Source organism: Gossypium arboreum, chromosome 6 (genome assembly GCF_025698485.1).
Source record: "Gossypium arboreum isolate Shixiya-1 chromosome 6, ASM2569848v2, whole genome shotgun sequence".
Taxonomy (NCBI): domain Eukaryota; kingdom Viridiplantae; phylum Streptophyta; class Magnoliopsida; order Malvales; family Malvaceae; genus Gossypium; species Gossypium arboreum.
The window spans coordinates 125,854,189-125,871,723 of NC_069075.1; the positions used below are offsets into that span (position 1 = coordinate 125,854,189).

Consider the following 17,535-nt stretch of genomic DNA (forward strand, 5'->3'; position numbering starts at 1 on the left):
TTTAAAACTTTGCCTTAATTGAAAGGATGTTCAAACCGAATCTACAATAGATCGAAGCACTCGGTTTCAGAGAAAGTTTCGAATCCGAACCGTGAATTCCAACATACCCCTACACCACATAAAAAGAACATTGCTTTACACTAAAATTAGCAAATTATATTAGAACATTGTTTACCTTAAAAATATGTATAAATTAAAATCAACTAAGGCTAAAATACGAGGAAGTGCTTTGACACATTGCGATAAGTATAAAGCATCGATGCCATCTCCTTCCCATCCCGGATAAGTGTGTTCTGCCATGCCATCAAATACAAGATTAGAGACTAAAACAAAACATTAAAAAGTTTATCAAAATTTTGCAATTAACTTTAGACTCTAACTAGCTTGGGCAAAAAATAAGTATTTATGCATATAAGCAAAAAGGAGAAAAAATAAAATAAATTGACATACAAGCTGATTGAGAGCTTTTGTGTCCTCTGTAAGAGCAGAAACGATAAGCAGAAGTAATCATGATGTGGTTTATATTTCTGTCCAACTTCATAGTGGAGAACTTGAAGAACTTCTCCATGCTCTGTAGATTATGAAATTAGCCAACTCATCAGAAAGAAAAGAAAAACAAAATATACCCTCAGTGAAAAAAAATAGTAAATAGTATTCCATTGTGAATACCTAAAACAGATATTGGAAAAGACTAAAAAACATACCACCACCAATAACAAAAATTATCGAACCGAGTAATGCAGACATTGGTCGTGTTCGCATGAGATAGTGAATAATCATGTAGCCAGTGCGGTTATGACCATGAGTACAATGGACAAGAATATATTTATTCGATTTACGACGAGGAGAAATTGTGACACCGATAAACAAGTTACATGGAAGTTTTAGTAAATTGGTCACAATACACTAGGAGCAAGTAGCTCACATCATACCACATGTAGATCAAAGAATCGTACTACATGAATGAGAAGAAGTGGGGATGCATTACCGATTATGACATAAGTTCTAATTTATGTTTGTGATTACAACATAGTAGTTTCTTGTTTTAGAATAACATGGAAACATATAACCCAATGACCGACCACAAATTTGGTTGTCAATTGATAAATGCATCATGGGAGTTGGGACTAAATCTATCACGAAATTACATTTTGAGAAGAGATGGAGGCGGTGATTCTAGTAGATTCGGAAATGACGGAAAAATATCATAGCAAAAAGTACCTCATAAACAAAGGTATTTACTGACGCATTCTCGTGTACAACATCCCTTCCCTACATTGTATCTAGAACACAAAATAAAAAATTAAGCCAAGGTGAAAGAAGTAAGAGAAGCATTAAACCATACTCTAATACTTTGCTCACCTTTACATGCTTAATGCCTTTTTTCTTCAGGTCTGTAGTTTGATAGTAACGAGAAGTGTTCGTCAAATCAATCACCAAACCAAGCTGAAAGCAAGCATAACAGATAAGGTATTGTTTTCAAATTAACAATCTCATTTTAAAAGTCTTATCCAGCAGAAACCGATAACTAACTTATGTTGGGTGACAAGCACAAAAGCTGAGGCTTAAGTCCTTCAAACGACACTTCTAACAAAATCTTGAATGATATAGACATGCCCACCACCTAACCTTGTATAATCTGTAATACCCTAAAAATTTTTACAGTAAGATATTATCCTTGATATAGTAAAATAAGGAAATAAAGTGACAAAAAGGAAAATTTTGAGTTATGTCAATATTGAGAAGTATATTATGATATATTAATTCAAGAAAGGACTAAATTGTAAAAGTGAGAAAAGTTTTGTTGCACAAGAGTAAATATTCATAATTTGAGGGGTTAAAGTGTAAATATGAAAAATTTGAAGGACCAATAGTGTAAATAATTTAAGAGTGGAATGATCTAGAAACTAAGGAAAATAGATGAATTAGGACCAAATTGAATATATGAAGAACTATGAGGGACTAAATTGTAATTTTACCAAATTAAATGATGACTCAAGGATGGAATTTTAAAAGATAATGAAGGGCAAAATGGTCAATTGGAAGAGAGAGAAATCTAGAAAGTAATAATGATGCTAGAGATATTTTGATATTTTATAATTATTTAATTAGATAAATATTATTTTATTAATACTTTAATAAGATATTTTATTATTATTTTATTAGTATATAAAGAAAGAAAGATGAGAAATTCTCATCCATATTTTCCCATGCACTAACGTGAGAGAAAGAGAGGAAGAAAGAAAGTTTTACTTTCTTTACAATTTGGTCCTTTTACCAAAATTCACCATTTTCACCCAAAATCAAATGAATTTCCATAGCTACCAAGAGACAAAATGTTAAGGAGAGCATGGGGAGTTAGAATATCAAGTTGGATTCAAGAAATAAAAGCTGGAGGAGAGACAAAATCAAGTTAAAGATTAGTATCAATAGAACAAGGCAAGTATATCAAGATTTCAATATGTTTTTAAGTTTGTTATTATTGACAAAGCATGGAAATAATGTTATAGTAGAGTTTTCTTACATAAGGTCCTATGTTTTTGATATGTTAGTGAAGAGAAAATAAGAGAAAGTGATGAGAAATGGTGTAGAAAAAGAAAATAAGGGTGTTATAACATGGTAATTAATAGCTTGCACAAAAACAGTTTGGACAGCAGCAGTAGACTAACTTTGAAAAATCACCATAAATTGTAGAAATCGAATTAGAAGATGAAAAAAAATATGAATTAAAGCTTATTGAGTGTAGTTTCTCATAGAAGAAATAGTGTAAGCAATGGATTTTTAAATTTTGAGATATAATGAATTTTGTGAGACAATGTCAGAATGAATTCGGGTTCCCCTGTTCTGACTTTGAAAAATCATAAAAAATTGAATAAAAATAATTAGGGATTTAAATTTATATTTATAAAATCATGAATGAGTATATTTTTAATAGAAACAAACAATAACATCATTTGAATCCTGTATGAGGAGATAATTAATTTTTGGTGAAGAGGGATCATAAGCTGTCGAGCAATGAAGCAGGGGTAACTTTAAAGAATAAACTGTACTTATTGGCTAAACCAAAAATTCTGAAATTTTTATGGTAAGAATATATATGAGTCTAGATTCAGGAAAAATTATTGGATATTAATTTTAGTTCTATAGATCCAGATATAAATAATTTAGTGACTATGATGCAGATAGACGACTTGAATATTCATAAAAGTAAATAATAAAATTATGGATAATGTTACTTACAAGTGTGTTATCTACATTAAGGATGTAGAATGGAGAGGAGGAGGAGGAAAAATATGTATGAATATTCATCTAGCATGGCTAATTTGCATATTTTAGGCTCAGGGACTAAATTGATTAAAAGTAAAACTTTATGGGCAATTTTGTAAACATGTCAGAAATGACCAAATTGCTTGAAATGGATTATTTTATTATTTAAATTATAAAATTGAATGAAATTATTAATTTAGTTCAAGATCGGGGGAAAACATGTTTTAGGGATTAAATTGAAAAGTGTTGAAATTATGAAAAATTTTGATATTTTATAGAATTCATGGATTGTTATCAATATATATGAGAATAATAGCTGGAAATAAGGATTAAATTGCAAGAATTTTATTTTCCTGACCCTAAGGATGAAATCGTCATTAATTAAAAGTTTAGGGGCAAAATGGTAATTTTGCCTAGAGCATTAATTAAATGCATTAGAATATGAAATGAATGAAAATGATGATCAAATTTATTTATAAAGATCCGGACGACTCAAATATGAGACTTGATCGTGGAAAAGAAAAGATATCAGATTAATGAAATTATAAACACAAACAAGCAATGAGGTAAGTTCGTGTAACTTGAATTATATTCTTAAATGCTTGAAATTGTATGTTATTTATGTGAATATGATTTGAATGTTCATTGTATGAAAATTTATGAAACATTGATAAATTTGATAAAAGGAGAAAAATCCGGTTGAATGAAAAGAAAATTGATAGATCTCGAAAAAGAATTGACGGTAAAAGGATCTAGCAGGACGGGTGATCCTATCTGATATAGCCCTCTCGAAGAATATGTGTAAAATGGATTTAGCCGGACGAGTAATCCAATTAGGGTCAATTTAGCTGGACTAGTAATTTAGATCCAAGCTCATTAGAGTAATTGTCATTGCGAGGGATTTAGCTTTGACCGGTAATCCCGACAATACTCTATAAGTTTATATTATGGGATTTAGCCTGGACCGGTAATCCCATTGAAGGATGAGGTTCATGAGTGCGCTCTCGATATGAAATGTGTAAGACCATGGTTGAAAGATACCATGGCAACTATATGTAAGACCATGGTTGAAAGATACCATGGCAACTCGATATGAAATGTGTAAGACCATGGTTGAAAGATACCATGGCAACCTAATATGAAATGTGTAAGACCATGGTTGAAAGATACCATGGCAACTGATATGAAATGTGTAAGACCATGGTTGAAAGATACCATGGCAACCTGATATGAGATGTGTAAGACCATGGTTGAAAGATACCATGGCAACGTGACATGAAAAGAATAAGACCATGGTTGAAAGATACCATGGCAACTTGACAGAAAATGAGTAAGACCATAGTTGAAAGACACTATGGCATCACGTCAAAGATAAATAAGACCGTGGATGGGAGACGCTATAACATCTGTTGAACAATTGATATTCAGGTAAAATGTATCAGATGACGAATGGTTATATGAAATGGTTGTGTGAAATGTTTACAAGAACTGGTCATATGGAAATATATGTACAAAAGCATTGTATGAAATAATTATGAAAATGGATAAACGAAATAAGTATAAGTACATGGAATATAATTTATGTTAAGTTTGATATAAGCTATTACCAGAATAAATATACATAAAATATATGGAAATGATGAAGCATAAAATATTGATATAATGAAATGAATGATATATGCTTGTGAAGAAAGCAGTAAGAGCATGATATGTTTCATGACATGTACATATATGATTATATTTGATATGTTGATACAAGGAAATTATGTAATTGAGACTATTATTAAACTCAAGTGCGACATGTAGAGAAAAAAGATATATCAATGTTGAATTTATATGAGATATGTGCAAGTATACTAACAATGTTGTTGTTTGATGCTTATACAAGTGCCAAACTGTTGATTGAATGGTAATATATTTATTTTATATGATGCATTGAATCGGTAAGTATTTTAATTTTTTTAAGTGATCTGCAAATGGTAGTAATGCTCCGAAACCCTGTTCTGGCAGCGGATACAGGTTAGGGGTGTTACATAATCAGATTAGCCCCTATATGCTGTCATTTCTATAGTCAGAAAGACCCAGCATTTATGAGGATTTGTGCTCTTTCACAAGGATTTTGACATGCCATTTACATGTTTAAGATGATGATAGAAGAGATCAGCTTTGCATTCATGGGAGAATCGATGAGGTCTTATCAATACGAAATATGAAAATAAATGTCATGCTTTATACATACCTTTCTTCCTAAAACTTCTTGCTTATGAACCACTTGTTTAAAAGAGTATCTTTTACTAGGAGGAACACAGTCATTATAAGATTCACCAAGTGGAACCTTCGAAGGAATGATGCAGCCTATTTCCTTACCAACTGCAGGACAATCCAATCAACCTACAAATTATTTGAAAATAGGAAAAAAAAATGCACGATGGTTTAAGCAACAAGACATATTTGAAATTTAAATAAATCAATCAAAATCAACATCTTAAGCACAAAAATGAAACAAGAAACAATTTCAAATACATTTGATTACATTTTACTGATGACACCAATATCATAATGACTGTCTAAAGGGCTAAAATCATCAGCTGCAAATGATATATCCATAAAATTTTTCTATTGACCATTGACATAATAGATACCATTGTGGTAATTCAGTTACACATAAATAAAAATCATTATGAACTACAAAATCGGGCAATAGAACACCAATGATTTAACATACATTGACAATGACTACAAAAACTAAATAGAATCTATTGTGCAAAGTCGGGATCTTACCGGAGGGATCCTGCTTTTATCATAAAATGTTGAGTTCCTATTTTGATAGAAGTGATCATATCCAACAGTTGAAAGATATGTCTTGGCGGTCATCGGTGGTCACTTCTCAATCTCTTCCGTCTCTCTTCGCATTCCTAATGAAGCAAATTCCATTACCATGCAAGGATGAACAGTGATCCACAAACATGAAGACTATGAACTTTTGCAAAGAGTAAACAAAAATAACACAGCATAATATGACATGCTTAACCTATAAGAGTGTAATGAATAAGAAAAAAAAATGGGAAAGGAATCTGGATGTTGATTAACAATCGAAGTTAAAAAGACACTAATTTTTCATAAATACGAGTAGGATTGTAAGAATTGTTCACAATTCCTCTACAAATATAAGAACATCTACACAAGAGCATCATTTTACAGTGTAATGAATATACAAACAAAACATCAGTTCTCCATGTTATCTTGTCAATAAGTACCTATTATATATATAGAAAAGAAGCAGAGCCAGAAGGATCTATTTGCAACTGCTGAACTACAGTTTCCCACTCATCTAATACATCTTCCACGTCATAAGAAACATATATGAACTTGTCTAACCAAAGTTTAACCCGTTTGTCCACGTATTCTTTCTCCTCTGCATCTTCAAGCTCCAACCGGAGTGCTTTAAAGTTGGTTTCAAGCCTTTTCACCTCTTTCTTAGCACCTTGCACCAAACTCCAGGCTTCGATTGCTTTATCAATGGTAATTGCAGTCATCTGCTCCAAGATCGCCGAAACAATTGCTTCTGCAATATCTTCAAACACAGATCGATATATTGGAAATACAAAATAGAGAGTTGCAGTCGATGTTCAGTGGGTAACTAAAACACTGCGTAAAATTGATTTTGAGATATGGGTACTGCAAAAGCAGTGAGAATCAGTGGGTGCAAGTGATGGAGTGTACTGTGAAAATGAAAATGAAAAAAAAAAAGAGAATCAAAGGGACTTCGGCGAAAATCAAAGGTATTTTGATTTGGGGATTTTGGGAAACCGATTTGAGGATATCGAATTGGAGGAAGTTTTAGGGGATTTGGAGATTCAAGGTTTGGGGAACCAGACATTCGGGGGTAATCTGAATTGGGGAAAGTAAAGGAAATTTGGGGCTCCAAAAAACGATGCCGTTTTCAACCTATTAAGAGATGTTTGTGGCATTTTTTATAAAAACGACGGTAATTCATCTCTTTTGCGGCGTTTTTAAAAAACGCCACTAAGTATGCAGCCTAATAATTTTTTTTCTCTTTTATTATTATTATTATTATTATTATTTACTAAAATGGTTAAATTTTAATTTGGTCTCTCTAATATATTTAAATTTCATATTTTTTTGCATATACTTTAATTTTTAATATCATTTAGTCTATATATTTTATAATATTATTAATTAATCCAATAGTTAATATTATTAACTTTTTGATTAAAACATTACATGATAATATATAATTTGAATATTCAATCTTAGAGAATAGAGATTGAAATGTGGTTTCCATTTTTATTCAAAATATCATTCAACTTGCACCAACAATCACTTATATACCCAAAAACTTTAAAATTATTTTAAATAATAGTGTTTTAATTTTTTATTTAAATAAATATTTTTAAAAATTTAACTAATATTTAAAAGAATTAGATAAAATTTGAAATCTTAAATTTTTTAAAATTTTAATTCTTTAAAATTTGAAATTATTTAATATATAGATTAAAAACAATCATCATATACCCAAAAAACTTTAAAATTATTTTAAATAATAGTATTTCAAATTTTTACATATATTTTTCACACTAATTATCTTAAACCCTAAACCCCTAACCCTTAACCTATGTCCCTTTAACCCTAAAACCCATACACACCTAAATCTTAAACCCTAAACCAAATAACTCGTAAACCCCTAACTCTTAACCCCTAAACTTTAAGCCATAAAACATAAGCCCTAAACTTCTACCCCTTAACCTCTAACCCTTACCCCCTATCATCTAAACTTTAAACAATTAAAGTTTAACATATATTTTTATAATTTTGAAATGATTAAATCAAAAATTTTCCACTATTCAAAGGGATGAAGTGCAATTTTACCTTTAAAATTTTTAAAAATTTCAAAAAAACAAAATGAAAAATTTTTCATTTTTAGAGGAGCAGAGACCCTTTCACCCCCCTACTTATGCCCCTAAATACATATTAATTATATGGTTTAGGATTTAATTATTCAATATCATTCACTTGAGATTAACATACTATATACCCATGGCCATTAAACCTTAAACCATAAAACCCTAAACTATAGACCTTAAATATTAAACCCTAAACCCCAAAATAAATTTAATCAATATTAAGTATTGCTTCCATAATTTATTATGAACATAAACCTTTACATTAATATCTATGTATGTACACATCAACATCCATATGATGTTTTTTGGGGTTTAAGGTTTTAGGGGTTATATGACTTTTAGCGGCATTTTGACCATAAACGCCGCTATTGCTCTGTTTTTAGCGGCGTTTTATCAAAAAATGCTGCTATTACTCTATTTTTAGCGGCGTTTTTGCTAAAACGCCACTAATGTACAATTTTTGCCTGTAGTGAGAAATTGAGAAATTGAATACACAAATTTAACGTGGAAAACACCTACAAAGAGGATAAAAAACCACGGGCAAAGATAAATTTATTATAATGGCAAAATAATGAAGAGTACAAAAGAAGGAGATAAAACTAAACTTCGAAACCCGAAAACAAAGAACCTTCAAAACATAGACCCAAAATCTCCAAAAGTGTTATGAGTTCTAATACCTAATGGGTGTATTTTCTAATGTTGTAAAAGAGCCTATTTATAGGCTAAATTCGTAGGTCAAATAAATTTTGCTAATAAATGCTAAATATATTATACTAATAGATACTAAATTTTCTAGAAAGAAAATATATTTTGTTTAACTTAACTTGCAAATAATCTCTTATTTGACTGAAATATGAGGCATACTCAACAAACATTTAGTGGCCAAAAAACAAAAATAATCGCACAATGAGTGATAACAAATTCTGCTAAGAACTATACTTAAGTGCAATTATATTAAAATTGAACTTGCAAAAATTTTTACTTCAATTAAATTATTTGCTTTTAAGAGATTAGTGTCATTAAACTGGTTATCAAGCTTGTTAAGGAACATGAATTTGAAGAGATTAAGGTCACCATTTTGGTAATTCTTGATTCTTGATGCTTAGAAAGTTAAAATCACCATATCGACAACAAAGAAGTTTGCAAAAGGTTCAATCATTCCCAGTCTCATGCCCATAAATTTTGTATTCTATAAAATGGTTTCAAAAATTGCATTCATAATATATATATAAATAATATTATATTCTGTGCTTTTTCATAATATATAATAATCATTTAATTATATGTGTTAAGGATCAATTTGATAAAATATATAACAATTGAGGACTAAATGTGTTATTATATTAATTAAAAAAGACCACTTCGTTTAATCATTTAATTGAGAGTGACCAAGACAAAACGATCTAAAACATTAGTGACGAAATTAAAAATAATATAATTTAGTGATCAAAACAAAAACACTTTAATAGTTGAATAACTAAATGTATAGAAAAATCAAGCACTTTAAAATATTTGTCCAACATTCAAGGCTTAAATCATATTCAATCCATTTTCTAATTATTCGATATATCATTTTGTTTTTATTTCTTATATAATATATCACATATATAATACAACAATGTAAATATTGAAAAGCATTTAAATTATATATTTAAAATATTTATAAAAGAGAAACATATTAAACTATTAAATATTAAATTAAAATTTATAAGAAAAAAAATTATAGGTGGTATAAACCGTAATTACACATTGTAATTACATACATAATTTATATATTTTTAAAATATTAATTAATATAAAAATATTAATACGATAAAATAATTATAAATGAGTAACAAATATTAAAATAAAATCATTATATGTAATATATTAATCCAAAAAAAGTAGTCGATAATACGAATACTAAAAACAAAAACAACAAAAATAAAAAACATATACAATTTTATTTAATTGTTGTAGCATTCCACGTTTGTTGAGCTATTTCCTCTAACATTTAACATATACTAATTATTATCATTGTTGGTCCTTGATCGAGTTCATCATTTAAATTTGAATTTGTATCATTAATATTACAAGATATCCTTCTTCCATGAACTCTTTTAAATATGGATCATTCTGATTTTATCTATGAATGAAATTATGAAGCATGCAACATACTAGTACAACCCAATCTTATTTTTTATGCTATATTAAAATGATTTCGTTAATATTAAATTTTGTTTCATAACAACAAAAATCCTCTCAACTAAATTTTAAAACTTTTAATATCGAATAAATAAATAAATATAAAAATTCCTCCCCATTCTATTTGGTATTCCATATAAAGGAAATTGGAAAGAAAAGGAAAAGGGAACCAAAATTTGGGTTTTAATTTAGGAAAAAAGGATGGTTTGTGGCCCAAACTAACAGGTAAGAATTAAAAAGGAATGTAGCAGATCCCGTAGTTTTAACGCTATATCTCCCTGTCTCTCCCTCTTCTCCACTCACTTCTGTCCTTCAGTCAAACATTTTTCTCACTTATTTATTCTTTCATTTATTTATTTGTAAAAACTCACACAAGTTTAGGAAGAAGAAGAAGATGTCGTGGCAAACGTATGTTGATGATCACCTGTTGTGTGATATCGAAGGCAACCATCTCTCTGCCGCTGCTATCATCGGCCAAGACGGCAGCGTTTGGGCTCAGAGCTCCAATTTCCCTCAGGTTTTCTTCTCTTTTTACACTCTTCCTCCTTTTCATTAACCTTTGCTTCTTTCCTTTAGGTTTGGTTTCTCAGAAAAAAATAAGGTCGATCTTCTGAGTAAAGAGGGGTCTGATTACTATGATTGAATTCTCCTTACTTGATTCATTTACCTGATCTGATTTGCTCCCAAACCACTTTTTTTCTTCTATTTTCTGAAACTAATTTTATGTTCTTTTCTTTCTCTTCTTCACAGTTCTTCTTTTTTTTTTATTTGCTAGTTTATTTTGCATGAGGTGCTGACAGATTTGATTTTTCATGCATGGAAAATGTGTATAATTCCTGGGTTTTCTTCTGTTTGTATAGATTTCTTAGTTTTGTAAGCATTAAGCGTTGTTTAAAGCAAGTGAAATCAAGTTTTGCTAACAGATCTTTGCAGCTGACCATAATTTTAGTAAATGATGATATATGTAATTATAGAGCGAAATGTTTTGAGTACTACAAACCCTGTTTTTCCGATTCTATAGCTATTTTCTCTTGCTTTAGACAGTAAAATAGAATGGTTTTCTTTTCTTTTTCCTGATGTGCTTATTGTTTCTGGGTTTTATGCTTATTTCAGTTTAAGCAAGAAGAAATCAATGGCATCATGAATGACTTTTCTGAACCCGGATCACTTGCCCCAACCGGATTGTACCTTGGTGGCACTAAATACATGGTGATCCAAGGTGAACCAGGAGCTGTTATTCGAGGGAAGAAGGTGACCTGTCGGTTCTGAGCTTCACTGCGTATATGACACGAACAAATCTCATGAACACATGCATTCATTTACATTATGATCAACCCAAATAGATTTGTCATTCACACATTCAGGTCCAAGTATAGTTCGAGTTCAACCTTTTGATATGATAAAATGAAAATAAAATCCATTAAACACAGAACTTCATTGCTGGTTTTTCACCCTAAACTTTGTTTTTAAACACATTGCAGAGTGATTTTAATGGTGATTAGCCGCTCAAAATTAGGTGCATTGATGCTGTGCTCACATATCTATGCACTATGCATCTGGCTTTTGCTGTTACCTATTTCTATGCTGCCCTTGTTTGTGCCTCCAGTCATTCGAGATTCCTTAGGGAGTGTATTTGTCCAGAGAGAACTTGACAAAAGGAGGGGCATCGAGGCTCTTACTGCATAACTTTCTAGTTGCTGTCTGGAATATTTGATTGTTTCATGGTTGTATTCTGAGCATTTGTCATTTAAATTTCAGGGACCTGGAGGTGTTACTGTTAAAAAGACCAATCAGGCCTTGATCATCGGCATCTATGATGAGCCAATGACTCCCGGGCAGTGCAACATGGTTGTGGAAAGGCTGGGTGATTATCTCATTGATCAGGGTCTTTGATCTCATTGGTGTGCCTTATTTGTTGCAATTCTTGTTGGCTTCTATACGAAAGTGCATCCACCACCTCCTGTAGTAATGGTTGGGGGTGCAATTAAATAATAGGATGTTAAGTTATCGGAACCTTTTTAATGATACAGAATGGTTGGTGTTTGTAATAGTGATGCTTATGATCTCTTTGCTTTGTTACTGTACCAGTTTGGTTGATGGTAATATCGAAGATTGTCGACTGAAATACTTTATTTTACATTTACAGTGACCTTTCTTTTTCTAGTGGATTTGGTAAATCATTTGCCCAAATTTGTTCAACTAATTTTATGTTTGCTAACGCTATTAAGACCTGGTAAGAAAATGAGACTTTGGTAGGCTAGGCTACAATCTTTTATAGAACTCAAAAAAAAATATTGAAAATTGATTTCAAGCTGGTTTTTGGATGATGGAAGTTATTTGAATGACTCCAATTAAAGATATATTTTTATGTGAGTAAATATTTTACATTTCAAAAATAAAAACAATTTCAAATATTTTTATATTTCTATTTTATTTGAAAATTTAATTGCTCTTTAAATATTTATAGAAAAGGTTGAAACTATTCAAAACTCAAAGCCAATTTATTTTATCAAAAAGTAAAACCTAAAATTAACATAAAAATAATAAAACCGAATCAAATTATGTTTGAAAAATTAAAACTTAAAAACCTAATCAAACCAAATCAAACTCGGTCTAATTAATTTTCTATGGAATATTTTTTTTCAAAATACTATACCAACAAACTTTATTTAAAGTTAACAATTAGACATGAATTTTCAAATCTAAAAATAGAGGACCAATTCCTAAAAATAAAAATAGGATTAATTTACAAATATACTAAAAGTACAAGGACTTGAAGCATATTTTAACCTAATCAGAAAAAGAAAAAAAAAAAGAAAGCATGAAAATTTTGGACCAAAAACAGGGATATTCATTGACTAGGAAATAGCACCACATTTGATAAAACAACAGCGGTATTGGACATCATATACACTTCTCATCAATACCATACCAAGAAACTAGAAGGCAGCAGCAAGTTCTTCCCCACCAAAAATTTATTAAATACTTTCATGCCAGACCCCTGAACTGTCATGAAATCGATGCATCCAACACCTTTTCGGGGTTTAAAACAGGGACATTCATTGACTAGGAAATAGCACCACATTTGATACAACAGCGGTATTGGACATCATATACACTTCTCATCAATACCATACCAAAAAACTAGAAGGCAGCAGCAAGTTCTTCCCCACCACAAATTTATTGAATACTTTCATGCCAGACCCCTCAACTGCCATGAAATCGATGCATCCAACACCTTTTCGGGGTTTAAAACAAATGAGACTAGTATCATTAGAAAGAAACTAGCAATCCATGCACACACTTCAGTCTGTCTGGATGACGAAGTACTAGCTATGGCGGTCATATTACTTGTTGCAGTTTTGTTTATGCTGCACGAGAGATAATCACCAGAACAACTTTAGTGAATTCATTGATGGGCGCATTCAACAGATGGGAACAGATCCAAGGAAGGATGACAAAGAAAATCAGTGCTTACCCTTTTGTAGTAACATAGATGCAATTATCATAGCCTGCACAAATAGTTAAACAAATTAGCTTCTTTCATAAGATAAAATATTCCTAAAGGGATAATAGTAGTTTTTAGACTTCAAAAACCATGCAAACCAGGCACATTGGATAGAAAAATGTTCACTTAAGCTAAAAGTTCATACCTATGAGCAGCGTTGGTATAATAGGTATTAATATGCATGTATAATGCAATCTTTGAATTAAATTTAGCTTAAAGTAATGGACTTACTAGGATCCTTGTCGACTTTGACTCCATTTCCTCCAAAACTGCAAGCAACATCAGTAGCCCCATTTTGCTGGTAGTAACTATTGAACGCAAACGAGGCATGAGAAAGTGTATTATCAGGCTCGAAACATGGCTGGCTAGGCTGAATGGGAGAGCAATCCACATTCCCAGGACCACAAGCCCAATCCAGGGCATTTTGCAAATCTGCTTCAGAAGCTTTGCTAGAAGCAATACACCAGGTTGTCACATTTGAATTGGTGCCGTTCCCACTGTTTGTCACATCAACAATACCTTTTCCGGTGAAGTCCAGGTTATAGACACTAGTCTGGTCAGGATAAAATAAGCCCCAGTTTCTCTCTGATTCCAGTCCAGGCTTCCTGTTCTCATTAAACAATGAGAAAATATACACGTCAAGCTCTTCACCAGGCTTGGCAGGAGTGCCAGAGTCATTGATAACATGATGAATTAGATTGGCATTATAAGTCTGAGCATTGTCGGGAGTAGCAGCCTTCTCTTTGGGTGAACCTTTGGAAGGCCAGCCAGTTTCAGTGACCATAACCCGGATTGTTCTGAAATTTAAGGCCATCAGGGCAAAATACAGGGCATCTATCTGGGCATCAAACATGTTGGTGTAAAGTAGACCTGTGTTTGGATCTATGACTTCTGAGGATAACTCGAACAAAGCATAATCCAAAGAGACATTGCTCGGAGAATCTCTATAAGCATAATAAGGATATAAATCGATCATAAAAGGTGAATGGTTCTCAGCTAGGAATTCCAACATAGGTTTCAAGAAAAATGCATGGCTGCTGTTAAAAGCCCCAGCAGAAGGTGGGAATGACCGGGACAGAACCCCAAGGGAATGAGTACTTGAAACTTTAATTCTCCTGTGCAGGCCAACCTTTTTCAATGCAGTGAGGACATTTTGCATAGCAGGCACAACCAAGGCAGAGGCATTATCAGGACTCTCCGTGACTTCAAGACCTACTGTGATGTATGTGATTTTTGTGGCTGGGTAATACGGAAGGATGCTGTTCTTTAGCCAGGAATCCGCATTTGATTGGAACTGGGAGAATGCTAACAAGTCCGAATTTGGAACTCCCACCATAAGTTCAACACCGGTGTTTGCAAATGCCTTCAACACTTGGATATTTGAATCATAAATCCTTAGGTATTTAATTTTGTGAAGTTGAACCAATTTCGCCACTTTATCAGGTGTTGGAAGATCATCAGCATTCCTTCCATAGCAAACTCCAACTATGCTTCCCCTACAGAAATCTGCCAGCACAACACAATCAACATTTATTACCAAGACAAAAACATAACATTGCATTTCTTTTTCAACAGGCAAATTCAATTACAGTTTTTAAACCATTGCAAGTAGTTAAAGAACTAATTATCAGACAGGAGATTCAACATTCCACATGGAATGCGGCTAATCTAGGATTGATATGAACTAAACCGACTAGAACATTGATTGTAATATAGCTGCCCCATTCTGCTACACATTGAAGCCCTACCTATTTGATAACATGATCTTAAATGCAAGTGGTGTACAAAGATAACATTGCTTGATACATTTAAGGCAGTACAAGGTGACCCAAAATTGCAAATAACTAAACCAAGGACACCCATCAGAGAAAAGAATGAAGCATATAAAAAAGCTGAGATTTTTAGTCAAAATAAATGTGGGTATTCCATCAAAATCAGAGATTAAAGCCTTAAAGTGAAGACTTGTATTGCAGAAGAAGTAAGGAGGACATACCTAAAAGAAGCAGCAAAGAAACAGCAAAGACAAGGTTGAATCTTGAAGCCATTGTTCACAAAAAACAGTACAACTTGTGTTGAACCTTGCAACGTTCTTCAGTGTAACGTCTTTATTTCTTTGTTAAAGGGAAAAAAGAACACAAAAACAGAAGGTTGGTTCTGAGAGGGGGAGAGTGAGACAGTGAGAGCACTTAAGCTTTGGTGGATGGCGCATGTTTAGTGTCAGAGTCGCACAGTGTTTCGGACCGGACTTCACTATATTTTTTATGAATTCCAGTTAAGAAGAAGCATCTCGATTCCGCTACACTGAGAATGTTTGTTTGTTGTCTTGGAGTTCTAATTTTCCATGTTGGGCCACTACCGTCAAACAGGACTGAACCAATATTGAAACAAAACAAGCCCACTTTCCTTTGATCCCAAGTAACGTAGCCCAGTACACTTTAAAAGGTTAAAATTTTGTATTAGTCCTTTTACTTTACAAAAGTTATAAACTTAGTCCCTATACTTTAATTTGATCGATTTTAGTCCTGATCCAAACTGTACCTGTGAATTCTGTTTGTTTAAATTTAATTACTAGTCATGTATTATACGTACAATTGTAGATTTAGTCCATATGTTTCAATTCAATCATTCTAAGTTGCAAATTTTGAAAGTTCAGTTCAACACAAAATGATAGTCGTTAATCTATTAACTGAATTTTTAGTGAGGAATATGTTGAAATAACAAGTTGACATAACATCAAACATATGATAATATGTTTGATGCATTAGATTTTAGAAATAACAAAACTTAATGAATTTAACAGTTATCATTTGGTGAGGACTAAAATTTTAAAATTTGAAAAGTAAAAAAACTAAAAGTAACCAAATTAAAATATAATGACTAAATTCACAACTTTTGCAAAATATAGGGATTAATAGCAGAATTTAACCAAATCCAAAAATAGCCAATATCCTTCCCATTTAAAACCCTTTTCCATTGTTCAGGCTTCTATTATTGTGCTTTTGTTTTTGTTTTTTTTCGGAAAGTGGTGTATAATTAAATTGTCTTCGCTTTTAGCACATAACTTTAGTTTCTTTTAGGGTAAACACCCAATTATCAGTAATTTATTTTATCATTCAATTATAAAAAATATAAAATAATTATTCAATTTTTTCTTTTGGTGATGAGGGCTGATGGAAAAGTGACATGTTTGTTTTTAAAATTAGTATAAAAATAACTTTAACCTTAAAATATTTATATATTGTATCAATTTAGTCTTGAATCTAAAAATTTAACAATCAACGTTTTCACATTTTCTTTATGACTATTTAGCCTAAAAAGCTTTAAAAATAAATGTATCAACTAAATTTGATCATATATATATATATACACATTAAAAATAGAAACACCCAAAAATTTAAAATCATAATTTTCACATTTTCCCATCATTTTCTCTTGATACTCCTATTCTTCACTGTTAGATAGGAAAGTAATGGCTGAGATGACTTAACTTCATTGATTTGATCTTCACTAATTTTATAAGATTAATACTTGAGGATTAAATTAAGTAACTTTGAATTTGGAGGACTAAATTTGTTAGTATGTCAATTTTAAAAGTTATCATTTTATCTTTCCATTAACATTTAATGTTGGTGACCAATAAAGAAAAAGTCG

The 17,535-nt window shown here is 31.5% G+C and overlaps 2 protein-coding genes across 2 annotated transcripts; one reads left to right on the forward strand and one right to left on the reverse strand.

Annotated features, from left to right (window-relative positions):
• The first annotated feature begins 10,595 nt into the window (after nt 1–10,595).
• Nucleotides 10,596–12,553, forward strand: LOC108483997 (profilin-1). The gene is made up of 3 exons (XM_017787589.2): nt 10,596–10,893; nt 11,490–11,627; nt 12,135–12,553. Exons 1-3 carry the CDS (start codon nt 10,771–10,773, stop codon nt 12,267–12,269), a joined length of 396 nt encoding a protein of 131 aa, XP_017643078.1. The 5' UTR covers nt 10,596–10,770; the 3' UTR covers nt 12,270–12,553.
• A 651-nt stretch (nt 12,554–13,204) lies between these two features.
• Nucleotides 13,205–16,189, reverse strand: LOC108484113 (glucan endo-1,3-beta-glucosidase 13-like). Its single transcript, XM_017787781.2, has 4 exons — nt 15,878–16,189; nt 14,116–15,390; nt 13,855–13,888; nt 13,205–13,747 (listed from the first exon to the last, which is right to left on the reverse strand). Exons 1-4 carry the CDS (start codon nt 15,927–15,929, stop codon nt 13,570–13,572), a joined length of 1,539 nt encoding a protein of 512 aa, XP_017643270.1. The 5' UTR covers nt 15,930–16,189; the 3' UTR covers nt 13,205–13,569.
• Between the last annotated feature and the right edge of the window lie 1,346 nt (nt 16,190–17,535).